Raw genomic sequence first — 27845 nt, 5'->3', positions numbered from 1 at the left:
AGAATTAGCTGAAAAAAAACTTTTTAAAAGTGATTATAAATGCTCCAAGATGGGTTGGGGAGATAGTTCAGGAGGTAATGCACTTTCCTTGATACACTGACCCCATTTCTAATCCCCAGCACCACATATGTCTCTGAGCACAGAGCTAGGCATAGAACCAGAGGGCATGGCCCAAACACCTCCTATTCTACCTCTGTACAAATGCTCCAAAATATAAGAAAGTATTCCTGAAATGAATGATAAAAAATGAATTATCCATAAAAAATAGAAGTTATAAAAAGACTACATGAATATTTAAAAATGGAAAATATACAGTACTTAAAATTTTTTAAATTCAGAAGATGGGTTTAAGAATAAGGTAGACATAATTTAAAAAAAAAAAGACTATGGGACTGAAGATGAATCAATAGGAATTACCCAAGCAGATTTAAAAAAACTATTTAACAAATAATACGCTGAGTCACAGACCAGAAGAAAGTATGTGTGCATTAGTCACAATTCTTCAGAGAAGCAGGCCAGCTGCAGACACTGGAGTGGCCCACAGAGCAGAAGCAGGCTGTCATCCCTCAAGCAAGCAGGTGCTCCCAACCAAGTCTACCATTACAAAGCCCTGCTCTACACCTGATCTTCTGAAGGATAATTCAGAGTTAACCAAGACTTCATGCAGCTAGAGTCCCAGGTCTGCAACTTTTCTGAGTCACCCTGTAGGATTATGTCATTTTCATTCTGATTGGCATAAAGCAGAAAGCACTGGGGTGGAACTCAAGGGTGTTTCAGGATGGTTCAGATCAGCTGTAGCACCAGGTGATTCTGGCTCTGTCCACAGTCATTCCCAGTTTCTTTGCCGCCTGTAGTTCTGCTGCTGACTTTTGGTTGGGTTGAATGTTAAAATTCCCTTTCCCAGTGAAAGTGAGCAGGCCATGGGGCCCTCTAAACCCTATCATACACCCAATCTAGGTACTGAGACATCTTCCTTCCCTCTGGAAAGTTGGGGTCCTTATCCTCCAGGTAGACCTTATGACAGAATCCAACATGGCCTTTGTCCTCATCACTGGTTGCAGGAGTGTTTGGCCTGGTGACCTGGCTGCCACCAGTATCAGCAGAGACGTATATGCCCACGGCAGCTCTGGAACATGGTAGGAATAGGCTGGGCACAGAAGAATCTCTTGGTGTGGTGACTCAGGCCATCTTGCTAAGAATTGCAGCAGGTACTTCTTGTTGGGGTCTATGAGAGTGACTTTCAAATGGCAGTCTGCCCAAAAAAGGAGGCAACCAAAGGCAGCTGAGTCAGCAGCCTTGCCTTCAGGGGGGCAGCAGGACTGGACTGGGCCAGAAGCCCATGACCCATCTCAAAGTGCTGTTTATGTGTTCATTTGTTGGTTTGTTGGTTTGTTTTTAAGATGATATTAGGCTAGAGATTGTTTTCTGAGCCTTGTGGAGAAAGCATCAAATACTGATTGAAAGGCCCCGAGACATAGTACAGTGCATAGGACGCGTGTCTTGCATGTAGCTGGCCTGAATTCAATCTCCAGTACCCTGTATGGTTCGATGAGCCCTACCAAGAGTGATCTCTGAGCATAGCCAGGTGTGAATCCTCCAAAATATATAAATACTAATAATTAGCTGTCACTGTCACTGTCCTCCCGTTGTTCATCGATTTGCTTCAGTGGGCCCAGTAACGTCTTCATTGTGACAATTGTTACTGTGTTTGGCATACCGAATACATCACGGGTAGCTTGCCAGGCTTTGCCGTTCAGACAAGATACTCTCGGTAGCTTTCCAGGCTCTCTGAGAGGGGCGGAGGAATTGAACTCAGGTCAGCCATGTTGGCCGCTTGCAAGGCAAATGCCCTACCTGCTGTGCTATCGCTCCAGCCCAATAATTAGCTATCAATTTTATTATAAAGTTTCAAGAAAGAACACCCTCTTTTTCTTTCAGTACTCAGCTAAATGCCATTTCTCTCGGGGCTTCTACATTTTCTACGAAGTGAATTTCATAAGAACAGAAATCATTTATTGTTTGTTTACTGCTGAGTCCTCAGCTTCTATTATAATGCCTGGCACATACTAAGCACTCAATAAATGTTACAGAATTCATAAGTGTTAATTTGCAAAGAATTGTTATATTTATATATTACTATATCTCCTCTTCATACACAAAGAATCTAAGATAGCTTCTGCTCCAGGCAAAGCATGAGCATTACAAGCTCATTCAGAAGATCATGACAAGTGTCTTAACAGTTTATCTGAATGCACAGAATATGAAGTATTGGCAGCTGTGGTCAACGCTGATCCAGCAGTGGATATAAATTGAAATGCATCTGTGGAAAGAACCAATTTGAAGATAATTTGGAACTTCCTGCACTGCACTGTGTCTTGTTTGAAGAGGATGAAATGTGCCAGACTGGGCCTTGATCATCAATAAGGACCTTCTTTGTCCCTTGACTGGGGACAGGTAGATTTTCCACAGACCATCTCAACAAAAAAATTAAATGTCCCTCTTTTACATCTTTCCATTTCTCTAAACTCTAACTGTAAGTACCAGAATCTGTATCTCTTAAGGGCCACATCAGATCTTCAGATTTTGCTTGCTGGACACATCCCACAGGCCAGAAGCTGCTTTTCTCTCCTGCTCTAATCTCCAGCTCCTCCTGCATTGGATTTTCTGTCATGGCAGCAGTAGCAACAATAAAATCAGCAGTTGAGAAGAAATCTACAAGCAGAAGAAAGACTAAAGCATTGGGAGGGAAAGAGAATGTGTTGACAGGGCTGGCAAAAAAGATAGCAGAATCGCAGGACAGTAGAATTAAAAAGAGAAAGGAATGCGGTTATATAAACTAATTACATTATTTCATAAAGATAGATTCCCCAGAGGAACTGGAAATAGGGAGAGACACAAGAGATTTGAAACAGAGAGTTTGAGGTGCACATTGTAAATAACTACCAAGGGAAAAAAAATCACATTTGCATGAGGGGGGGAGGAGCAGGCATGCGGCCAAAAAGAACTCAGTGGGTGGAAGGGTTTGTTTTGCAGACTGGAGGCCTGGGCTCTGTCCCTGAGTCCTCTGGAAGTGACTCCCAAGCACTGAGCCCCTGAATATTGCCAGGTGTGGCCCCCCAGAAACAAAGAGCAGGCACTGTCCCACTCCTTGTGTGGATTTGTGTGCCAGCTCTTCTAAAACCTGCTATGACAAGTTAGTTACCTTTGGTCTGACCTTGTCCTAAACAACAAAGCATGTGGGTAGTATGGGCATAGGGGATGGGGTCCCCGGAGGGTATGTCATGACAGGTTTTCATTTTCATTTTCATTTTCCTTAAGCTCTATGTTTGTTCCACACCTCAAATTCCCTTTGTATTTTGCATAATGAGGAAAATTATTGGCCTGACCTGGCCCTTTAATTTTTTCCCACTCATGGCTTGAGCTCCCTCATTAGTTTTCCTTTCTCATTAAGAGGAAAAATCAAAGAGTGAAAATTAAACACCTTCTGATTTATCATCTTGCCTAATGGAAGTTAAGAGTTGTGCTGCTAGTGGATGAGGTGCCAAATGGATGCATGAGCCACTATAGGAAACTGTGTCTCACACAAGGCCTATTTCCTCCTCTGTCCTTTTGAGAACAACAGGGTACAATGTAATACCCAGAAGGACTTTTGAGTCTCTCTGCTCAAGACTCAGGGTTGTAAAATCTGGCACTTTTTCTGAGCAGAGATAACAGAGTTAAAATCAAATTGGTGTTTTCTCTTTTGAAACGTTGGACTCAAGTCTGCATTAAACCTCTCTCAGTACTCAGGAAAGAGCAGAATGTCTAACTTGCAAGAAAGATCTTCCATGCCATGTGAGACAAAAGAGAGATTTAAACATGGATGATAAGGTAAAGGTAAAGGCCCTCCCGTTGATCGTCGATTTGCTCGAGCGGGCCCAGTAACGTCTCCATTGGAGACTTTGTTGTTACTGTGTCTGGCATATCGAATACTCTCGGTAGCTTGCCGGGCTCTCCGAGAGGGGCGGAGGAATCGAACTCAGGTCGGCCATGTTGGCCGCTTGTAAGGCGAACGCCCTACCTCTGTGCGATACTCCTCAAAACACAAAAACATTAATTCAAAATGATATATGCACATCTATGTTCATCACAATGCTTAGTAACAATAGCAAAGATATTGGAAATAACCCAAATGCCCAACGACAAATGAGTGGATGAAGAAGTTGTAGGATATATACAAAATGGAATATTATACAGCTCTAAGAAAGAACAAAATCATGCAATTTGCAGCAATGTGAATGAAACTACAGGGGATCATGCTAAGTGAAGTCAGTCAAAAGGAAAGGGATAGATAAAAAAATGATCTCACTCATATGTGAGACTTAAAGATTCCCAGTAAGGGAGCAACAGGGTCACCAGCAACACAACAGGAGAATTGATCCTTACAGCTCAGACTCAGCTGAGGAGGCAAAATTTGAAAGGGAGGGGCATTGGGGTCCTGGGGAAATAAGAGGGGTGTGTTGTTAAAATTATGTATATGGGAAATCAACATTAACAGAATTATAAACCACAGTACCTCAATCAATTAAAAGAGTGAAAAGAAATAAGGGAAATTTTTTAAATAAAAGGGGTAATACTGAGAAGGGCAAGAAGATTTTTGTTTAGCGGAGTGGAGAAGGAAGGCAAGTACAGACCAGGTCCAATCTCTATGGTCAGTCTGGATTCACAAACATGATTTCAACCAGGACTAAGGCACCCTCTTGAGAGGAAAGACTAGAGGAACATTTGGAGATGCCCAAGAAGTTCATCCTTGGCTCCAAATAAATCTTCACAGGCATTAAGAAAATGACTGGAAGAGAAAATTTGCTAGTTTGCCTCAAGAAACTCCTACTGAGTCATAGTTGGCACCTGACTTTAATGACTCATGGCTTTTCTGTGTGGGTCATATGTAAATCCATCTCCTTCACCAGAATCAGATCATGGTGGCTGATAGCATGTTTTTTGTTGGACATCTCTGATTAAATAAGATTGGTTTGTGGCCAAATAAATATGATCAAGTTTTTTTTTAATAATGAAACAAGATCTTTGAATGAAATTTACTTAGGAGAGTGTGGGGAGAGGAAGAAAGGAAATACCTGTTCAAGAGAGAACAGGGGTTTGGGGGCTGCAGCTAAAGCACAGTGGGTAGGGCGTTTGCCTTGCACACAGACAACCCGGGTTCGGTTCCCAGCATCCCATATGGTCCCCCGAGCACCGCCAGGAGTAATTCCTAAGTGCAGAGCCAGGAATAACCCCTGAGCATCGCTGGTTGTGACCCAAAAAGAAAAAAAAAGGCTGGTTGAGGGGCATTGATGGGAGGGAACCTGTGGACACTGGTGCTGGGAAATGTACACTGACAGAGGGATGGGTGTTGGAATACTGTATGACTGAAATCCAATCTGAAATCCAAACATGAACAGCTTTGTAAGGGTCTATCTCACAGTGATTCAATAAAAAAGTTTTTTAAAAAAGAGAGAGAGAGAGAAAAAAAACAGGGGTTTCAAGGAGCAAGCCCCAAGTGGCTTAGGGAGGCACTTTTATACAATTCCTCCAAATTGGGTTTTTCCTGGTGTTCTCTGAAAACATATTGGTATTGTCATGGGAAAGCCTTGCACTGTGGTCTTCTCATAATCTCACCCCTTGCTCTGCTGATGTATTTTCATAATAGCATAGATTCTTCTGTAGCTACTTCTTTTGGGAGAGGGTTCACCCTTTCTTGAATGGTGTATCGGTTTCTTCCATTGATCTCCAAAGAGCTCCGGATTTGCTTTTCAAAGAGATGTTGTCTTCATGCCTTTGGGCTGCTTCAGAGTAGGCAACCTTTTCTTTTTTTGTTGTTTTGTTTTTTGTTTTTGTTTTTGTTTTTGTTTTTGTTTGGGGTCCACACTGGGAGGTGCTCAGGGGTTACTCCAGGCTGTTCATTCAGAAATTACTCCTGACAGTTCTGGGGGACCCTATGGGATGCCCTCCCTACTTTGCTATGGCTCCAGCCCTTAGGCAATCTCTTTTATCATTTCCCAAAAAAAAAAAAAAATCTTCAGGGACTCCCTACCTATCTGTCTTCAACAATGGGTTCCTCCAGCATGTAGAAAAGTAGAAAAGGAGAGTGAAGTATTCAAGGAGAACTCAGGCTTGGAAAAGCAAATCTGATCAGTCCTTTTGAACTTTGATAATAACTCCAGGTCAGTCAGTACAATTATTGCTGTCCCTTCTAAAGGTATGACTGGACTTCATTAGTCATGCTCCACTTTTCGGATATGAAAATGCCATCTCAGACCTTGGGGAGATTATTTTTCTATGTAGACATATGTCTGGTTATAATATAGCATCTAGATATTGAGGAACCCTGTACTGTCTCCTAGAACATAGGAAGATTTGTCTGTGTTTCAAGTTATATTCAGGAGTCTGGGAAAGGAAAAGGCTGAGGATAGTTGACAGTGACCCCTTTATTTATCTTAACTATACCAATATAATGAAGATTTTCTATATTTAAAATGCTGCCTTTTACCTAATGGAAAGAATTTTGGTGTGACTTATGTATAATATCAAAGAATATCAAACACTTTTTACATCTTAAATGTCGGATGTTTTTAAGATTCAGCTTGATGAGATAGCATGGCAAACTGCTCGTGTATTCTTTACAAGAGTCAGACTACAAAATAATTCAGGATTGACGTTTAAACAGCCATTCAAATACATATACCAGAAAAATTTCTTGTATGTTTAATTGATAACAGTCTTTGACCAACTCATTATTGTAGAAGATATATGACATTAGCACAAATTTATAAATTACATCATCATAAAAATTAGGATAATTTAAAAATATTACAGAATCCGGAACAATAGTACAAGGAGTAGGGCTTTTGCCTTGCATGCGACTGACCTGGATTTGATCCCTGGTGTCACATATGGTCCCTCGAGCACTTCCAGGAGTAATTCCTGAGTGCAGAGCCAGGAGTAACCCCTGAGCATTGCTGAGTGTGACCCAAAAAGCAAAAAAAAAAAAATTTAATTTTAAAACTTTTCAAATATCACAGATTAAAAAAAAAAACTCTCTGTTAGTGCTCAGTTATGTGTATGCCTGACAGATATAGTCCTTGTTTATGAAGTCCTCTGTTCATTTCCTTCCAGACAGCAGTGGCCAGGAGCACCAGGTGGGTATTTAGTAAGGCTTCCAATTCTCTCAAGAAAGACTGATTATTTTCAATGAATCCTTTCCTAATGCTGGTACTGTTTATCAACTCATTCCTTAATATTTAGGATAATTTCAGGTAATTTATATATACCTTTTTCTCACGTCTATTTGAAAGTTTACTTGTTCATGCTAGGCAACATCCTGAGAATAGTATGTCCAGAGAATTTTGGGTCATGATGCCAAGTAAATGTGAACCTTCTTAGGGAGATTTCCACAGTGTTCCCAACAGTGTGATAGTCTGAATGATCTCTGACTGCATAATAATGCATCTTTCCTGATTTCTGCCAACACACTCTTATACTATGATTATTTTATCAATCTTAATATTCAGGTGCATCATCTCAAAATTTGGAGTCATTTATAGAAAGGTAAGTGTAAAAGTAATATAATAAGTTTATTTTTTAATTGGTTTCTTGATTTTGAAAGATGAATGAAAGCTCAGTGTTAATCCACGGTCACTACATAGCACATCTGTAGCTCAGTAACTAGACAGACACTGGCATTTCTCACTTCTTGTGCTAGTGAACAAAAAAAAAGATTAGATATATATGTATATATATAGTAATTTTTCCTATTCATTCTTTATTAATAAGAAATATATGGTGTTTATTTTGGACTTAAAATTTAGACTCCAGTTCTTGGGGGTCCAGAATGGGCATCTGGGGAAACTCTTGCCATTTTGAAGAAGACTGAGTAGAGTCTCATTTGTCACTGTTTCCCGCTGATTTGAATATAAGTACCCAGGTAACTCACCTGTGGTTACTGATGGTAAATTCTCTGAAGGAGGCTAAGAAGATGTGATATATCTCCGATTAATATTTTAGTACACTCTTTTACATTCTATGCATTATGCACCCTTGCCATATGAGAGACAGAGGTTATAGATTGGGGAAAACAGTAGTCTAGACACTGAAATAAAAGGAAAAATGGAAAATGTTCCCCAAGGGATTGGTGAGAATGGTTCTTTCACAGGACCTGCCTGCAATGCTAATTACAGCACTAAATTTCCAAGTGTTTGACATTCAATTGTCTGCTGTGATTTCTCAGTTTGTCTAGGAACCAACTGTTGGACCATCCAGCCATTGTCATCTACGCCATGGTTGGAAATGATGTGTGCAGTAGGTGAGTTACTGGCAAAAGAAGACGTTGAAAATTCTTAAACTCTAGGTCACCCTCATTCTCCACCCCACTCCACCCAATGAAGGCTGTTGCTTTTAAACTGAATCTCCCTCTCAGAGAGCAAGTTCTAACACATAGCAACCAACAAAACCAAACTGGGAAACTGACAAAACTTTTAAAAAAATATTCTAATCCACTGTTTCTCTGCTCTGGATACCAAACAAATGGGTGTGTCATGATCAGTTCTCAGATGTATCACAGCAATATGCTACTACTAACCTAGAATCCAAGATAAAATATCATGACTTTTTAAATAAAATAGTGCAGAATCACCACTATCCCCTAAGAATACCTTTCTCAGTTATAATCCGTCACACTTGCTCATGTGGTAGAAATAGCGTAGACTTGGAGCATTTGCAAAAATCCACACATAACTCAGGGTCAGTTCTACTTATGCCACAGTTCATAGTAGAAGAATATTTTGCTAAACGACTCATCTGAATAGTGATTTCAAAATTCTAAGTGCCTTAGTTCCCCCCACAACATTCTGGGCAGTTTCTCTAAATCTGTATGTGGTCGTAAGAGTACTCTGCTCCTGTAAGTGCTGTCTGTCCCTACACACCCTTGCCTCTTCTCTGCTTCACTCACCAAGTTTGGTGATGAGCTCAATATAAAAGTGCATTTTCCTCTGACATCACCAGCCCATGAACCTTTGAACTCTTAGAGTGAGGGGTGTGTAGACCTAGTGAAGTGAGTTGAGGGACACGGGTACTCTGCCCCAATCTAGAGAGGTTGCTATGGCAGACTCAGCTTTGGGACATCCTAGGCTGGTTTCTTCACTCTTATGAAAACTTGCTAAGGCTACATGCGTGTACCAAAGACCAACCTCTGTGATGAACCACCCAGCATTCTTCTGGTAATTAAAAAAAAAAAAACTCCCTAAACCTGCCCTGTAACTAGAGTCACTGCCCTCTCTGTAGCACCTCATCTTGGTTTTGAGTTTTTGTTTTTGTCTTTGAACCACTCCCAGCAGTGTTCAGAGCTTATTCCTGGCTCTGCACTCAGGAATCACTCCTGGCAGTGCTTGGGGGACCCAATGGAATGATGGGATTGAGCCCAGGTTGGCCACATGCAACCAAATCCTCTACCCACTGTACCATAGCCCAGGCCCCTGCAACATCTCATCTTTATGGTACTGCTAGGAGGCAAGTATGATTGTCCCCATTTTAGACATGAGGATATTGAGACTCAGCAAATTTAAGAAACTTGTTTATATGATCATTGAACAGCAAAACTAAGAATCACCCTCAGCTCTCTGACTACACTCCACATATTTCACAGTCTACACTTAGATTATTTGCTTTCTCTTGCATGTTTGTTTTCTGAAAGTATATACTGAGTGCCCATGGTATGCCATGGTCTATCAGCCTCTGGGACACAGTGGCAAAGAACCACAGTTCCCGACTCTATGGAAACCCTGAACTCAGCCTCCAGTCATATCCCAAACTAATGGTGAGGTCAGACTCCAGCCTCTGAGTGATGTTCTCTCAGTGGCACAGGCAGACTGGTTAGCTGAAGAAAGAAGTGCTGATTCCATATGCCAAAAATTCCTGAAACTTTCCTTTCCCAACAGAATCTCCTTACCCAGCAACCCTTCAAGTCTAGTCATGTTTTTCTTTTTCAAAGAGCCAAAGCGCAGGCAGGCATCAGCCAGAGACCTCCGCCAGTCCCTCCTGTCATTGCCAGAGATCTGGGCAGAGAAACAGAAGCATTTGGGTGAAATAACAGAGTTGGAAGTATAGTACGTCCCTGCAGTGCCCACTTTGCAATGTCCTGTGGAGGGGTTAGAAAAATAGAGACAGATGGCAACTCTACCTCCCCATCTGCCAGAACTTCAAGGTGCAGAAGATAACCCAAAGTGAGCCATGTGACTTCATAAAAAACACAAACCAGCTATGATTGCACCGTAAGCTGTCCTGGAACAAGTGTGTACTTCTTTTTCAGTTCCTAACATGTGGAGTTAATAAGTACTTGTTCAGCGAATGAGGATCCTAATTGGAAAATAGCTTTAATGGCACAAATCCACACAGAAAAATGGAGAAATGTATATTTCTCACTGTGATTCTACTCAATTTGACCTAGGCTAGCCCAGCTCCCTTGGACCTTTATTATCATTACCCTAGAAAGCTACAAGAGGAGTGAAATTCCTAGAAACAGAGCAAAGGAGAGTGAGCAGCCTAGCAGAGCCTTGGACCAGAAGTGTGGCAATGAGAAATGATAATGGCTTTAAAGCCTTCAAATAGTTACTGTTCCCCAACACCCTAACAGGACATCCCTGAAATAACCATGATAATAGCTGGAAATGCTACTGAATTTCTAAAATGTCAACACTAGCCAAATACATTAGACATGATTTTGTTTCTTTATCATGGACCTGGAAAGCCTGAATTTCCTTCTAATTCTAACGTGCCTTTCTCACCTCATGGAGAGCTCCAGGCCACCAAATGCAGGTTGTCTGTATCTGACCTCTAAGATAATTTTTTTTCCACAATGCTATTGCTTCAAATCCATCCAGAATGGAAGATCAGCAGCACTCCTTTAAGATGAGGCCCACCAAGCTTCTGGCAGGTCACAATCTCTGTAGAACCTAGACAGCAGGAGACATCCTAACTACTCAAATGGTAGGAAACAGTAAGGAAGGGAAAAGACCAAACTCCTGCTGCTCAGAGAATCTCCCCACCCCCTCCCATCCTTGTCAGTCAAGGCATGGGGGGAGATCAAAAGGGGACAAGGAATTTCCCATGCAGCCAGCATGTACCAGGCCACATTAAGGGGACCCAGCATCTCTATGCACTCAGCAATATGGGCGAATGGTCCACTCTATTTACAGTCTGTGCCTCTTGGATGGGCTGTGTGGGAGTGTGTGATCGCCACTGGTCAGCCTGAGGAAGAGGACTAACTCCAATTACTTGCATGTTTCTAAAGCATTACCATTAGCTATGAGTGTTGTCTGAGCACTCAGTCATGACCAGCTGGGGTGTAATCTGATTCTAGGCATCATCTTCCACAGAGGTTCCATGCCTTCCTCCAGATAGGCATCCACTAGGTCAGACCAATGGAACACCTGTCAGGATAATGAAATGAGCAGTCTGCCCTGCACCCAAGCATCAGTGCTTATTTCTGCATGATCAAACACAATTCATTTGGACAAGGACAGGCTCTGAGCCACTCAATAGGAAAGGCTCTTTATCTGTTTCCAGCCTGCCCATGTGTTCTTGGAGTTGGTGGTGGGCACCAACTTTTCAGACTGGTTGTCAAATTTCTCCTTTGTCAACTCAGTAGCCCAGCCTCTCATCTCTCCCTCTGAATGACTGGTGTGATGAATGGGCAGCAGACAAAGCTGGCACGGCACAGTGGTCCAAACTTGGTTGGAAGACTTAGTGTTTGGGTAGTCACAGAGTGACTTGGAACATTTGGTAATAGAAATACTAGTGAAAGGGATGAGATACATTCAGCTCAGCCCATCTAGCCTGGACAGAGCAGATGTTTCCCAAACCACTCAGACTTTTTTGTCTCCAACATAGTGCTGCTAAGTTCCTTCAAAAATCAGCAGTGGAGAAAAATAGCAGAGATCAAATTGACATCGCAGATTTTTCATAACAAAGTTCTTCCCTGGCTTTAAAATAACCCCAGGGGTTGGAGTGATAGCACAGCGGGTAAGGTGTTTTCCTTGCACAGGACCGACCCGGGTTCAATTCCCAGCATCCCATATGGTCCCCTGAGCACCACCAGGAGTTATTCCTGAGTGCAAAGCCAAGAGTAACTCCTGTGCATCGCCAGGTGTGACCCAAAAGGTCAACATAAATAAATTAATTAAATAACCTCTACCTATCACCTAAGTCCATTAGCCCATGCTTGAACTGAAAGTTGGTTAGTTTTCCTATGCACTTTAAAGGGTAATCCTGACAAAGCACCGTGCTAATTATGTACCGATACGCAATGATAACCAAATAATGACTGGAGAAAGTTCCATCAACATCTCCAAGACTTCCATTTTTATTTTATTTCCTAATCAGCCATTTGGGCTATACTTGCCTGATTTGTAGGCTGCTCTTTCATAAGCACAAATTAGCTGAACTTCCTTATTCGTCTTCAGGGTTGTGTTTCTAACTCCCACCCCCAAAAATCATTAAACAGAGAGCTTTAGAGTCTTGGCTCTATCTTAACTCATCTTGACTTCCTGTAGCTAGACTGCCTGAGCTCAGCATAATTGCTTCTTGCCAAATTGCTATTGTATCAGCAGGAAAAACACACAAGGTTCCAAGGCAAAAGTTAATCTGGGGCCATGGATGTGGCTCAGCAGTAAGCTTGCATGCCCCATATGTTTGTAGCCCTGGGTTCATTCCCTTCACACACACACACACACACACACACACACATACACACACACACACATACACACACACACACGCACGCGCACACACACACAGAATTAATAGGGAATGTAAGCTAGCTTTACTAATGACAGACTAGAGGGTACAGGCATCTAACTTGCTTTCATTTCACCCCTGCTGTCAATAGCTGTCATATTTCAAACACACAGATCAAATCTTCAAAAACTATCTCTTTGTGGTAGTTACTATGGGTAGATTCTCTTGGGGTAAAATAATATAGAAGGCAACCTAACTCCCCCTCACAAACTAGGATCCTTTGAGACTTCTGGGGACATGTAACTCAAGCAAAAGCCCCTTAATAAGCCTTTCCCCCCAATAGATAAGCAATCTATTCTCAAATCCTGTAATTAAAACAAAGAGGCAGAGAGGAGAATTTTTAGTCATTAAGTCATTTAATTTTCCCAGTATAATGAAAACACAAAAGTAAGGTCTCTCTCTCTCTCTCTCTCTCTCTCTCTCTCTCTCTCTCTCTCTCTCTCTCTCTCTCTCTCTCCTCTCTCTCTCTCTTTCTCTCTCTCACTCACACACACACATACATATATTCACACACTGGCAGAGTTTGCTTGTTTCTGAACCTTTTAATAATATAGATTATTCTAATTGGTGTAAGGTGATAACTCATTATACTTTGATCTTCATTTCCCTGGTAAGTGATAATGAGCATTTTCTGTGTATTCCTGTTGGCCATCATCTTTCTGAATAAAGTGTCTGTTCAACAGCACTGCTCTCATTTTTCATTGGAGTTGTTTCTTTTCCCCTTGTGCTCTGTGAATTCCTTTATATAACTTGGATATTAGTCCTTTGTCAGAAGTTTGTTGTGTCAAAAACTTACTCCCACTCAGTACAATGCCTCTTTGTTTTAATTATAGTTTGCTTTGTTATGCAAAAAGATTAGTTTGGTGTGATTGTTTTTGCTTCTGTTTCCTTTATTACTGGAATCAAACCCCCAAAGACATATTACTAAAGCTAATACCTTGGCATGTTTTGTCTGTGTTTTCTGCAGTGTAATTTATTGGATCCAATCTGACATCTGACACCCATGTTTTTAATATGATTTGAGTTAACTTTTCTGCACAGTATCAGATAGTGGTCTAATTTTATTCTTTTGCACATAGCTATTCAGTTTTCCAGAGCCATTAACAGAAAAAAATTTTCTCCCTCTATTTTATTTTCTTGGTTTTATCACCATAATTTAACTGTCCGCATATGTCAGGATTTCTACTGGGGCTTGAAAATCTATTTCATTGATCTGTATTTCTTTATTCTACCTTTGTGTTGTAATATGAAGTCAGGGAGCATGATACCTTCATTATTCTTTGCTTTGGGGACTCTTTGTGGTTCCATTGGAAGTTCAGTAACTTTTAGTGTATTTTCTTGAAGAGTCACATTGAGATTTTGATAAATATTGCATTGACTCCTCATATTGCTTAAGGTGGAATGGTTGTTTTAACAACATGAGTTCTTCTGATTTCATATATTTGAAATATCTTTTCATTTCACCCTTTCTTCCTCTAGTTCTATTAAAAGTCACTTATAGTTTTCAATGTACAAGTCTTTCACCTCCTTTGTTAAATTGACCTCTAGGTATTTTAAGTCTTTTTAATGTTACTGTAAATATTATTTATCTCTTCTTGTTGGTTACTTGTATATAAAAATGCAACAGGTTTTTGTCTATCAATTTTTCAGCCTGCTACTTTGTTGTATCAGTCTATTGTTCTCAGTGATTTTTAATGGAGTCTTTTGAATTTTCTATATATATATTACCCTGTCACCTGCAAATAGTAATAGCTTGAATTCTTCTTATCCAGTTAGGATTTCTTCTTCTTGCCTAATTGTTATGGTTTCCAAGTATTTGGAAGAATCTTATTGTGAGTGTGGGTGAGAATAGAAATCTTTGCCATGTGCCTGATCTTAGAGTAAGATTCTTTTTTTTTTAATGTTTTTGCCATTTTTATGTTTTTCTAGCCCTATTTTATTGAGTTTTTAATAAATAAATGTTGAATTCTGCCCAAAAAATCTTTCATCTATTATAGTCACATAAATTTTATCATTTTTGATGTGGTGTTTTAATTTGCCTATGTTGAACCATCCTTGCAGTCCTGTGATAAATCCCACTTGTTTATAATGTGAGTCTTTTAATGTATTATATTATATATAATAAAAGCCTGTGAACAAACATGTACATGTTTTCTAGTTTGAAACATGTATTGTTTTTCAGGACTATTACAACAAGATAAATTAAAACAGCTATTTATTATCTCAATGGGCTGGAGCAATAGCACAGCACCCCGGTTTGATTCCTCCACCCCTCTCCAAGAGCCCAGCAAGCTACCGAGAGTATCTCGCCCGCACCACAAACCCTGGCAAGCTCCCCATGGCATATTCGATATGCCAAACATAGTAGCAACAAGTCTCACAATGGAGACGTTACTGGACCTGCTCTAGCAAATTGATGAACAATGGGAGGACAGTGCTACAGTGCAGTGCTACATGGTTCTGGAGGGAAAAATCCAAAATCAGGGTGTTCAAAACAGGTCATAGTCCCACTGAAGGATCAAAGGAGAAATATTTCCCTACCAACTAATGCTTTAAGTGACTCCTGAAAGTCCTAGGTGCTGCTTGGCTCATAGCAGCATGAAACTTCCACATAAACTTGCCCTGCTGTGTATGTCTATACATCTTCTGCTTTTGTTATACTAATATAATATAAACAAAATATTGTATTCTATACAAAATACTAAATCTATAACCATGCTTCCAGACCCTGCGCCAGGCTGTTTCCCTTGGGGTACCCCTGAGGGGGGCGGGTGAGACCCATCCCTACCCCAGGAGACCCAACCCTGGCAGCAGAAAACTTCTAGAACTCAACTGCCACCATGCTCACAGCCACTCTCCACACGCTCAGGCTGAGCCTCACCCACAAGTGAACCTATTTCTGGATCACAGGACACTTAATAGGACACACCCTACCCATACTCCAGGACTACTGCACCACATTTGATGGAGTTGAAAGTAGAAGGCAACCAATCTTAGAAGGAAATTTTTTTCAGATATATATATAAAAATATTTTTTCAGATACATATATTTTTTCAGATATATATATAGATATATATATATAGATATATATATATATATATATATATATATATATATAAAGCCTGGCAAGCTACCTGTGATGTATTCGAAATGGAAAAAACAGTAACAACAAGTCTCACAATGGAGACGTTACTGGGCCCTCTTGAGCAAATCGATGAACAACGGGAGGACAGTGCTACAGTGTTCTCTCTCTCTCTCTCTCTCTCTCTATATATATATATATATATATGTGTGTGTGTGTGTGTCATATAAACACAAGTTCAATCTCTAACAACATGTTAATGATCTTTTATAGAAGCGCTTAATGGCCCTTGGGTGAAATACAACAATCTTCACCTTCTTTCCTCTAAGGATACTTGTTGTAGCATTTTCAGCAGTTTTTCATAAAAAACAATACAAAATATATTATTTTGGTTCTGCTTTGAGCCAGAAATTGGGGTTCGGGATGGAAACATCCAAAATATGGTGGCAGGAAGGTGTAACAATGGTGCAATTGTTGTTTGAATATTAAATGTCATGAATTATTGTGAGCTACTTTGTAAAATAAAAAAATTATAAAAAAATAAAATATTAGATCTTAGGGTCCACACAAATCCAATATTACTAGATCTTAACTATGTGCATCCGCAATGTTCACATTTGAAAAATAAGGCATTTTTGAGTGCTATTACATCTACTACATCCTCCATCAAAAAATATATATATATATCTAACTTTATTCTAGCACCTCTTCACTTTAGTTTGTAAACATAGAAGCATAGAAATTAAAATCACATTCGTTCTAGCATTTGATGCATTTCTCTTTTTTTTTTGGTTCCTTTCTGAATCAACCAACTGAAATTCAACAAATGTCTAGTTGAGGCTAAAGACTTTCAACTTGTGAGAACAAGTATTATATATGGAATCCTGGGTTTGTTTCCCAGCAACACTCAGCACTGCACTAGAATGGCACCAAGTACTGCTGTGTGTGGCATTTTCCTGCTCAGGCCACGAAAAATCCTTAGTCTTTTAGTACACTATGCTTTCCATCTTTGTTTTAAATTATTTTAATTTTATGAGGTTTCCTATAACTACTATCTTTAGCACTTTCTTTTTTCATATGCACTAATTTTTATGAAACTAAGAGAAAATATGCAATTTAAAATTTCAGTATCCTCCACAGAATAAAAGTACTACTCTATAGAGAAAGATAGCAACGTAAAATAAAATTGCATGTTAGAAGATATAATTAAAGGGTTATATTCTGAACCAAGAAGTCAATCAGGAAGTTCATAAAAGTTCAAATTCAGTATAGGAAGAAAAGTGGACACAAAGTGTCACTTTATTTCTCCATGAAATTTATTCCCTCATCTATGATATATGGTTGCATATCTCAAAGTCACTATCACGATCATCCTGTTGTTCGTCGGTTACCTCTTGCAGGCACCAGTAACGTCTCCTTCTTCCTAGCCCTGAGATTTTAAAAGAGCCATATTCAATGCTCTTTCAGGGCTAGGAGAATGATACCTATCATTGTTACTGGTATTTGGCATATTGAGTAGGACATGGGAAGTTTGCCAGACTCTGCCGTGCGGGCAGGATACATTTGGTAGCCTGCCGGGTTCTCCAAAGTAAAAACAAGATAGGATGTCGCATGTCCACATTTGCGGTGTGTGCTTCCAGGAGCTGGGGTTTTTTTATTTTTCAGGTCAGCTGTCTTTATTATTTATTTTTTTATGTTCCTTTTTTTTTTTTAATTTTTATTAGTGAAACACCATGAGGTACAGTTGTAGATTTACAAATTTTTGTGCTTGGTTTTCAATTATACAATGATCAAACACCCATCCCTCCACCAGTGCCCATTTTCCACCACCATGGGTCCCAATATCCCTCCCGTCCCCCATCCCCCCATCCCACCCTACTTCTGTGGCAGGGTATTCCCTTTTGTTCTCTCTCTCCTTTTGGGTGTTGTGGTTTGCAAAGCCGTTGATTGGACCACCTGGAGCAGGGAGCAGCTGGTGGGTGTAACGCCTACCTACTGAAATATGGGGGATCTGGGTGGAGAAGGCCCAGTCCTGATCTGAACAGACTTGGAGATCTCAGCCCCAGGACCCGTATGCCTGGGTTCCTCTGCCAGTTCCTTCATGCATGAGGCTTGTCCAGACGTGTGGAGAGTGGTCTCAGCATGGCTGTGGCTGGTTCTGGAGGTCTTCGGCTGTGGGGGCTCTGCTCAGGGCGGGGAGGGAAACTCAACCTGCCACCCTCTAAGGGGCCCCGGTGAGGACAGCCAGGCGCGGAGGCAGGAGACTCTGCCATATCTCAAAGTGTCAAACAATAAGCAATTGTTTGACAAAAAAGGACTCCTTTGATTTCATGCTCATCATATTAATCAATCTGGATAAGGTCTGTTATGCTCCAGGGACTAACATCTCCTAAAAGTTGAGTAGCATAAAACATTCACTTTTCGCTCACACTGTTCATCAATTATCACCTCAGGACTCTGTTCATAACTCATTTGGTGAAACAAATGCAATATAGACCATTGCAAAGAGCATTACAGATCCATGACTAAGATAATGAGCATCCTAGAGGCCCTTGCATCAACAAATACGACACATCTTACTTCTTCTGGTAACTCACTGACCAGCCACACAGCCAGCCATAAACACAGTCAGGAAACCAGGAGTATTTGGCAATTAGCACCAATGCACCAATAGCTACCACATTTTGGGGGGAAAAGGGAGAGTACTTTGCATTTGTGTTCATCTATTCTCATCATCTACTAAGATATTTCCCATTTCACCAACAGGAAAGAGGACCCAGTCCCGGAGATGACCACTCCTGAGAAATTTTATTCAAAAGTCATGCAGACTTTGAAGTATCTAAACTCCCACCTGCCCAAGGGCAGTCATGTGATCTTACATGGCTTACCAGATGGAAACTTCCTCTGGGATCATTTGCACAACAGATATCATCCTCTTGGTAATATTCTAAAGATATTTTACTTTTAAATAATGTCAATTGAGACTTAAAATATGCAAAGTTCAAATCATCTACAAATACCTAAGCAGTCATCATGGTTCATGGGTCAAGTACAGCGTCTAAAAGACATGTAGAATTGGATCCAAAACAAGAAAGACCAGAAGTATTGAATGAAGAATTAGAATAAATAAAAGATGAGTCAGGGTGCCAGAGTGATAGTACAGTGGGTGGGGCATTTGCCTTGCATGTGGTCAACCCAGGTTTGATCCCTGGCATTCCATAAAGTCCCCTGAGCACCTCCAGGAGTTATTCCTGGGTGCACAGTCAAAGTTAAACCATGAGCACTGACAGTTGTGGTCCCAAAACAAAACAAAAACATGAGTCAGGAAACTCTTTAACTAGAGGTGAGGTCTGGAAAGAGTGCTGAAGCCCAAACAGAAGACAGCCTTGAACCCAAAGGAGGAATTTCTCCAAGTCTACATGAAAAGTACATTTGGGTGATCAGTTTGAATTCTCTGAACTGGGTTCTCCAGTATGGCTGCTCCCTGCTTCTTTGTTCTGAAATGCTTAAAAACGTTCCAAAACTTCTATTAGCATCTCTGACAGTCTGAGTGCTTTACACTCTTAAAGTCATAGTAATTCACATTAAGAAGGACTGACTTGATGATTCTAATAAAACAAACGCAGCAAAGAAGATGTTTTGTTAATTCCATTTAATAAATGAAAAAACAAAGGCCCAGAGAGAACAGGCTGCTGGTCAAACATTGCAGGGCTCATGATATATGGAAGCTGGATGTGGCATGTCTATTCCTTCTATGATTTAGGAGAAGTGTTCTTTCAAAAAGGATTTAGCAAGGGCCCACCAAGTGCTAGACCTTGTTCCAGGCACTGGGTAAACCAGCCTGGTTATCAACCCAGGTATCACAAATCTCTGCCAGCATCAGGCCCATATTCCAGTGGAAGACAGTCTCGGAAGTGTGTCACAGGATGATCTTGCAGGAGAAAATCACACAGGGAGGCCAGTGAGTAGTGCTGATCTGAGTGCTCATGTTGGCATCTTGAGGGAGCAGCCTAGCTACCCTTCCTCAGCCTGTAGATACAGCAGTTTTGCCAGTATCTCCTGGAAAGGGGCTGCCTATTTTGAGCTTTGCCACTCACTGCCAAAGAACAATCCAAGCTAAAGGGACTGAAGAGCCATGCAGCCTCTTTTTCTCTTTCCTTTTCTTTTCGAATTTTTTTTATTTTGGTTTGTGGGAGCTTCTTCCTTCTCCCAGCTCCGTGCTTGGGGAGTGCTCCCAGGAGTGATCCTGAGACTATAGCATGCTGGGGGTGACACTCGGGTCTCCTGTCTGCAAAGCCTGCTCTCACTCCAAGATCCAAGCAGTTTTGTTGTTGTTGTTTAGTCAGAGATCAATTCAATGGGAGAAGAACTGAAACTCTCCAAAGGATGAGAGGAAGGAGGCAGAGGGCTCTTCTTGCTTATTTAACTGTATCATTTACAAATCTATAGCATTTACTTCTCCTCTTGTCCTCTTCCTGTATTGCTAAACCCTATCGAGTCAGGAAATGTCACCACTCCCCACTTAGGAAATAGCAATTCTCCTTTAACCACCCTTGAAGGACTATGAGGCTTTTTCAGTAGGGGAAAGAGAACGTGATGTGAGTTTGTGAAAAACACACACACTGCAAGTCTCCCCTCCACCCCACCCATGAAAATGACAGTATTTTCATTTTCAGCTCCAAAGTGTGCCACAGATGCTATTATCACACTAGCAAACCACTGTCCAGACCTGCATCCCCCAGAGATCCATAAACTGCTGCTCCAGGAATGCTTAGCTGATCACAGAGAATCTGACCCCCATCTGCATTCCCTATAACATGTAAAGAATAATTTCTTGCCCATGGAATGCCCCCTCAGAGTCATTGGATAGGGAAACAGCAGTTTCTCCAAAAGACACGTTTGGTTTCTAAATTTCTCCAGTGCTAAAAAACTCATGGAGGCAAGGAAATGTGCTTCCAATTTACATCCCAGCAAGAGAAACCTGGGCTGTGTTTTCTGATTTGAGATCCATTCTCTTTGTATGGAGTCCAGTTAAACTTTTGGCATAAACTCTTCCAGATCTGCCGCATAGTTCTCCTAACTCAAGCACCGGATGTAGTACCACATAATTTGGAAGAGAGCAAAAGAGAGAGAAAATTTCGTGGGGAATCCACTTTTGTGGACTCTCTAGGCCAGTGTTTCTGATCTGGAGAAACACCCTCCCCCCCCCCCACACACACAGGTGTCACTATTGTGCCAAATACGTTTCAAACACCCTGCACTGCACAGGACGGTCCCCCCAGTCAACAATGACCATACTGCCACACCTGGAAGCCTTCCCTAAGCTTCTCTTTGTGCTCTTCAAGTGGTTTCTCTTCAGCACTGAGCATCCACAAAAGCTTCCCAGCACAACAGATAAAGAAGGGAACTTTCATAGCACAAACAGGCTCTTTATAAACAATCCTAGTTTGAATGGCGTGAACGGACCTAATTAAGGAGAAATTTGAAACTATTTTAAACATGTTTAATGCTTTGTTATTATTTCTATCCCATCCTGTGTGGTTGCCATGGGAAATGAGTTATAAACTCCTCAGAAAAAAAAACACCAGGGTTCTTCCTCCACCAAGCAGGGAATATGCAGGATTTTCCAGCTTCTTTATTTCCCCTTTGGTAGGCTCAAAGCTCAGACTCCCAGACAGGGCTATTCCCCTCACCTAGTCTCTGTTCTGCTCCTGCTCCAAATCCAACCTTTGGCTCTTTGCTCCATCCACCCCCCCACCCCCCCGAGTAGGAACCAAAAGTGAAGCAGAGCTAGTAAGAACTAGACACAGAATTTATAACTCTACAAACAAGGGTGGTTTCTATTCTTATTAGTGTTCTCACACCTCTGAGCCAGAAAAGAGCTCAAGCACTGTAGTACATGCTTGTCTTCTTTGCTTGTGCAAGCCCTGAATTTGACCCCTGGCACTGAATTTTACCCCAGGCACCACTGAGGCTGATCCCTGAATACTGAGCTGAAGGAAGCCCTGAGCACTGGGCTGGGGTAGCCCTGAGCACTGCCAGGTGTGGTCCAAAATAAACTTTTTAAAGTCACACTCAGTCAAAGGTTATATGAACCAACTATATGGTTTCTATTTCATTGTTTTCTGTCTGTGAGCCTAGCAACTTTTTTGGTTTGGTTTTGGAGCCATATCTGGTGGTGCTCAGGGTTTAGTTCTGGCTCTGCATACAGGGATCACTCCTGATTGGCTATGGGACCATATGGGATTCTGGGGATGGAATCTGGGTCAACCACATGCAAGGCAAACACCCTAACTGCTGGACTATTGCTCTGGCCCCAAGTGAGCCTAGAAATTTGATGTTCGATGAGAATAATCTCTAAACTTGACATTAGAGATTAAGGAAGAGTTCAAGAAGGAGAGAAGCAGAATGGAGTGAGGGTCCCCTAGATCAGTGATATTCTCCCTGCCACTTAATAGGACAAATTGGAACTCTGTAACTATTCAGTAAAGAAGAGGTCAAAGACCACAGCATCCGATTAGCAGCTAATGGAGGCCAGAATCAGACCAGGGTCCCTCCTCCTGGCTGTCTGGGAGAGAGGATGATGAAGCACACCCCGTGCTGCTCTCAACACATTTGTGAGTTACTACCTAGCCTGGCTGTTGAGCTCTGACAGCCACACAATCTCCACCAGAAATTAAAACTCCCAGTGAGACTATATCATCTTTCTACAGAATTACCAGAGAATAAATCTCATACCTTAGAATTCTACTTCCATAGATCTTTTGAGAAAGGTCAAGCTTGACCGCGAAGTCCTCTCAGACACAGTGTGTAAGAATGTTAATTATCCCATAAATATATCTGTGATATCTGTGATGTACTTTCACAGTAAAAGGGATATTAAGAGGGAAACTTTGTCCTTAAAGACAAGAAAAAAAAGTGCATTGGCAAAAATATTATATAAATTCTGACTAAGAAATTGCTGACTCCTGATGACTACCACAAACCAAAGACATTTTCGGGGTGGTCCAAAGGGCAAGACTTCGGTCAAGAAGTTTGGGATGGGGGCTGGAGGATAGCACAGTGGATAGGGTGTTTGCCTTGCACGTGGCCAACCGGGTTTGATTCCCAGCATCCCATATGGTCCCCCGAGCACTGCCAGGAGTGATTCTCGAGTGCAGAGTCAGGAGTAACCCCTGAGCATCACTGGGTGTGACCCAAAAAGCAAAAAAGAAGAAGAAGAAGAAGAAGAAGAAGAAGAAGAAGAAGAAGAAGAAGAAGGAGGAGGAGGAGGAGGAGGAGGAGGAGGAGGAGGAGGAGGAGGAGGAGGAGGAGGAGGAGGAGGAGGAGGAGGAGGAGGAAGAGGAGGAGGAGGAGGAGGAGAAGGAGAAGGAGGAGAAGAAGAAGAAGAAGAAGAAGAAGAAGAAGAAGAAGAAGAAGAAGAAGAAGAAGAAGAAGAAGAAGAAGAAGAAGAAGAAGAAGTAGTAGTTTTGGGATGCTGGCTATAAAAGAGTCCTAAATCGGCCCTCCCTAAGGGGCCTGCAAGAAAGTACAATAGTAACTTTTATCCAATTATTCTTCAATCTATTTGAAATACCTTATTTTTTACTTCTGGCTTTCTCCACTTGAATTAATGTGGTTTTACTGAGGCTTTTCATTTACATGGCATTTTATGATCTTTGTGGATATTAAACTTTCATGAATGCTAAAATTTTTAAATATAGTTTCAGCATTAAATAAATGCCAAAGGTCCTACCCTAAAGACTTAAATGACTGACACGGGTGCTGCCATAGCTAGGTGGGATAGAACAAGTGTTTTTACTTCCAGAGAGAGCAGATGACATCCACTAGACCACCCCTTAGTGTTTCTCCTCTCTCTGTGTCCCTCTCTGTCCCTCTCTGTCCCTCTCTCTCCCTCTCTCTCTCCTTCTCTCTCCCTCTCTTTTTCCCTCTCTCTCTCTCTCTCACACACACACATACACTCACACATGCTCACTCACACTCAAGAGTTTCTCACCCCTCTAATTCCTTCTGGGAGTGGGATAGGCCTTCTCACTTTCCCAGACTGGGAAAATTCTTGGCCAACATCCTTCACCAGATTTACTTTCCGAGCAAAGTTTCAGATGCTGCCTCTTTCTGGACATGGTATACAGGCATGATAGTTAGTACAAAAGAGATCATTAATACACCAAATTCCAGTAAAGTGAAAGGGATAAAAAAAATAATTCAGAGTTAAGGCATTTGCCTTGCACATAACAGACACTGGGTTTGATCTCCAGCACCCCATTTGGTCTCTTGATAACTTCCAGGAGTGATCTCTGAGCACAGAGCCATGACTAAGCTCCAAGCACAGCTGACCCAAAAACCTAAGCCAACAAAATCAAGGAAAAAATGGTATTTAACTACAGTTTATGCCCCAAAGACTGAGGTTTCCAGATGTATAACTGATCCAGGACAAGAAAAGAAAAATATTTTTAAGTCAACTCTAAAAAGAAAGTGTGATTGAAAAACTGATAGTGCTGATAGGTGAGAAAAAAATCATAAGATCTCTTTTCCTTCTTTCCTTTCTTTAGGCCACAGTCCACCACACAAACTCCCCACCACTTTGAGACTACCACATTCCAAGAAGCATTTCTCTCCTAGCATTTATCTTCTAATATCTCTATGCTAATGCCAGAGAGAAGAGAAATACAATTATTATTCCTCCCAGTTAACTTCTGACCACAATTAATGTACCATTTATCCTATTCAGCAAATATACTGACTCATGCCAAAAATTTCTTCCTTCCCCACCTGCCCAAGTAGCTAAGTGCCAAGACGGGAGAGAGCTGAAGGTGAAGGGACGGAAGTGCAGGGAATACCCAGGAGAACTTACTACCTATAGACTCATCCAAAGGGGTACTGGGACCTAATCTTTGATAAAGGAGCAAGAAATGTGAAGTGGAGTAAGGGAAGTCTTTTTAACAAATGGTACTGGCAAAACTGGGCAGCTACATGCAAAAAAATGGGCTCAGATCTATGCCTAATACCATGTAAAAAAGTAAGATAAAAATGGATTAAAGACCTCAATATCAGACCGGAATCCATAAGGTACATTGAAGACAAAGTCGGCAAAACCCTCCATGACATTGAAGCTAATGGTGTCTTCAAAGATGTCACGCCACTGGCTAAGCAAGTGAAAACAGAGATAGACAAATGGGATTATCTTAAACTAAGATGTATCTGCACCTTAAAAGAAACAGTGACCAAAATACAAAGACAATCCACAGAATGGGAAAGGATATTCACCAAATACACATCCTACAAGGGGTTGATATCAAGGATATACAAAGTACTGGTTGAATTCCACAAGAAGAAAACATCCAACCCTATCAGAAAATGGGGCGACGAAATGAACAGGAACTTCATCAAAGATGAAATCTGAATGGCTAAAAGACACATGAGAAAATGCTCTACATCATTAATCATCAGGGAGATGCAAATCAAAACAACAATGAGATATTAATTTACACCACAGAGACTGGCCCACATCCAAAAGAACAAAAGCAACCGGTGCTGGCGTGGCGAGAAAGGGACCCTCCTTCACTGCTGGTGGGAATTTCTACTGGTTCAACCTTTCTGGAAAACAGTATGGACGATTCTCAAAAAGCTAGAAATTGAGCTCCCATTTGACCCAGCAATACCACTCCTGGGAATATACCCCGGAGAGGCAAAAAAGTCGAAACAACATCTGCAGTTGTCTGTTCATTGCAGCACTGTTTACAATAGCCAGAACCTGGGAAAAACCTGAGTGCCCAAGAACAGAAGACTGGTTAAAGAAGTTTTGATACATCTACACAATGGAATACTATGTAGCTGTCAGAAAGGATGAAGTCATGAAATTTACATACAAGTGGTACTACATGGAAAGTATCACGCTAAGTGAAATGAGTCAGAAAGAGAGGGATAGGCATAGAAAGATTGCATTCATCTGGGGAACATAAAGTAACAAAATAGGAGACTAACACCCAAGAGTAGCCGAGATAAATACCAGGAGGATTACTCCATGGCCCTAAGACAGCTGCACATGCTAGGGGAAAAGGCAGTTCAGATAGAGAAGGGAACACCAAATAAAGTGTTTTGGGAGGTTTCTCTCAGGATGGGAAATCCGTGATGAGAGTAGACTATAGTCTGAACAAGATTGCCACTCAATGTCTCTTTTGCAAACCACAGCACTCAAAAGGAGAGAGGTAACGGAGGGGAATGCCCTCCCCCAGTGGTAGGGTGGGATGTGAGGATGGGGGTGGGAGGGATACTGGGACTGGTGGTGGTGGAGAATGGACACTGGTGGAAGGATGGGTATTCAATCATTGTATAACTGAAACCCAAGCACAAAAACTTGTAAGTCTACAACTGTACCTCATGATGTTTCACTAATAAAAAAAAAAACAAGAAAAGAAAAAAGAAAAGCTGGTTTTAGATGAAGATAGGCCTTTAGGGCTCCCTGTTGAGACTATAAAATGAAACAAAGCCAGTGGCTGAGGGCTCCTAACCAATATGACAATGCAGTCTCCTTTGGAGGACAGAGAGGCCTGACATGTCGCTGTGACTTCAATGATGATAATAAGCCTGTGGTTTTCCAGTCGTGGGATTCACTCACCCACACAAGAGATAATATATTTTCTTCTCTGACAAGAAAATTGAATCTATCTTTCAGTCTAACTGATCAGAGGTATAAATGAAAAATAAGGCTGTGTTCCATCATCTTCAATCTCTTTTTACTCCCAGATAGGTTCTATTATTTTCCTTTATTTTTTTCAAGCATGTGAGAAGTAGTGATGGGTAGGACATCAGTCATTTATCCCTAAGATTTGTGAGGACCTAAATTTTGCATCTCAGTCACAATGTGAAAGTTGAATTGTTTCTGGGGGTGGATATGCTGGAAAGCAGGGAGGGAGGAAGAATCTGTCATAGATGCAGGGTCCACCAGCAGGTATTTTGGAAGACTCAAGGTTACACATGTGTGGTCGTTATCATCTCCCATGTGTCTGTTGCCTGAACCCAAGATAAGTATAGAACTAACCCACTAATTTGGACAAAAGCTTTCTGACAAGAGCTTTCCTCTGAGTGATGAAGAGAGCAATGCCATTCCTTCCACTCTCAACATCCACCAAACCACGGGCTGCTCCAGCATGTTGGAAGGCCTTCAGTTTTCCAGACCATGAGTTGCTGCATGGTCAGCCCTGTAAAGGACAGGTCTTTAGGTTCTCAGCAGGGTATCACTGTGGGTCATTTCTTAGTGATATGTGAACTTAAAAGAACTGATTAAGGGGCCAAAGAGATAACTTAGTGAGTAGGGTGCTTGCCTTGCAGGGAGCTGACTGGGGTTTGATCCCCAAGATCACATATGGTCTTCAAAGCCCCACCAAGAATGATCCCTGAACACAGACCCAGGAGTAATTCTAGAGTACCACTGGTTGTAACCCCAAAACAAAAAACAGAAAAAGATTTAGTTAACTACCAACTTGAAAACTTCTAGTGCTCCTTGAGAATTGGCATTACATGGTAGTGTCGGGAAAAACCACAACATGGCAAACGTCCCCTGGGTCCTACCCCAGCCTAGGCCAAGAGCTCTACTCTAGGTAATAGGTAACTCCTTAAGTCGTCTCCTCTATTCTGAGTCACACTTTGGGACAGAAGAGAGACACAAACATTTTTCACAAGTCATAAGGGCAGCACTATAGAAGTACCAACCTCTGCAAGGAAGGTGGCATCCCCTCCAAGTGTCCCTGCTTGGCTGCTCTGGCAGAGAGCTCGCAACAGGCCCGGCTCTTGTCTTCTAGGCCAGCTGAATAAGGATGTGACCTACTCACAGTTCTACTCCTTCCTGAACTGTCTCCAGGTGAGCTCACATTACTTGTTCCATAGTCACGCCCTGTTAGCATCGTAATCCCTCTGTAATTCAAGTGACATTTTCCT

At 41.5% G+C, this 27845-nt stretch overlaps 1 protein-coding gene and 1 pseudogene across 2 annotated transcripts in view; one reads left to right on the top strand and one right to left on the bottom strand.

The window, feature by feature from the left end:
• Positions 1-27845, top strand: part of AOAH (acyloxyacyl hydrolase) — a 239194-nt gene that overhangs the window by 191999 nt on the left and 19350 nt on the right. For both annotated transcript variants that reach the window (XM_056118527.1, XM_056118526.1), the window contains 4 exons: positions 7548-7584; positions 8264-8338; positions 18675-18847; positions 27710-27768. In XM_056118527.1, the coding sequence (XP_055974502.1) occupies positions 7548-7584; positions 8264-8338; positions 18675-18847; positions 27710-27768 (344 nt within the window). The remainder of the gene's footprint in view (positions 1-7547; positions 7585-8263; positions 8339-18674; positions 18848-27709; positions 27769-27845) is intronic.
• On the bottom strand, positions 616-3308 carry LOC130027589 (NADH-cytochrome b5 reductase 1-like; annotated as a pseudogene).

The sequence above is a fragment of the Sorex fumeus genome, unplaced genomic scaffold (assembly GCF_029834395.1).
Source record: "Sorex fumeus unplaced genomic scaffold, SorFum_2.1 ptg000037l, whole genome shotgun sequence".
Taxonomy (NCBI): domain Eukaryota; kingdom Metazoa; phylum Chordata; class Mammalia; order Eulipotyphla; family Soricidae; genus Sorex; species Sorex fumeus.
This window is presented reverse-complemented; position numbering and strand designations above follow the sequence as displayed.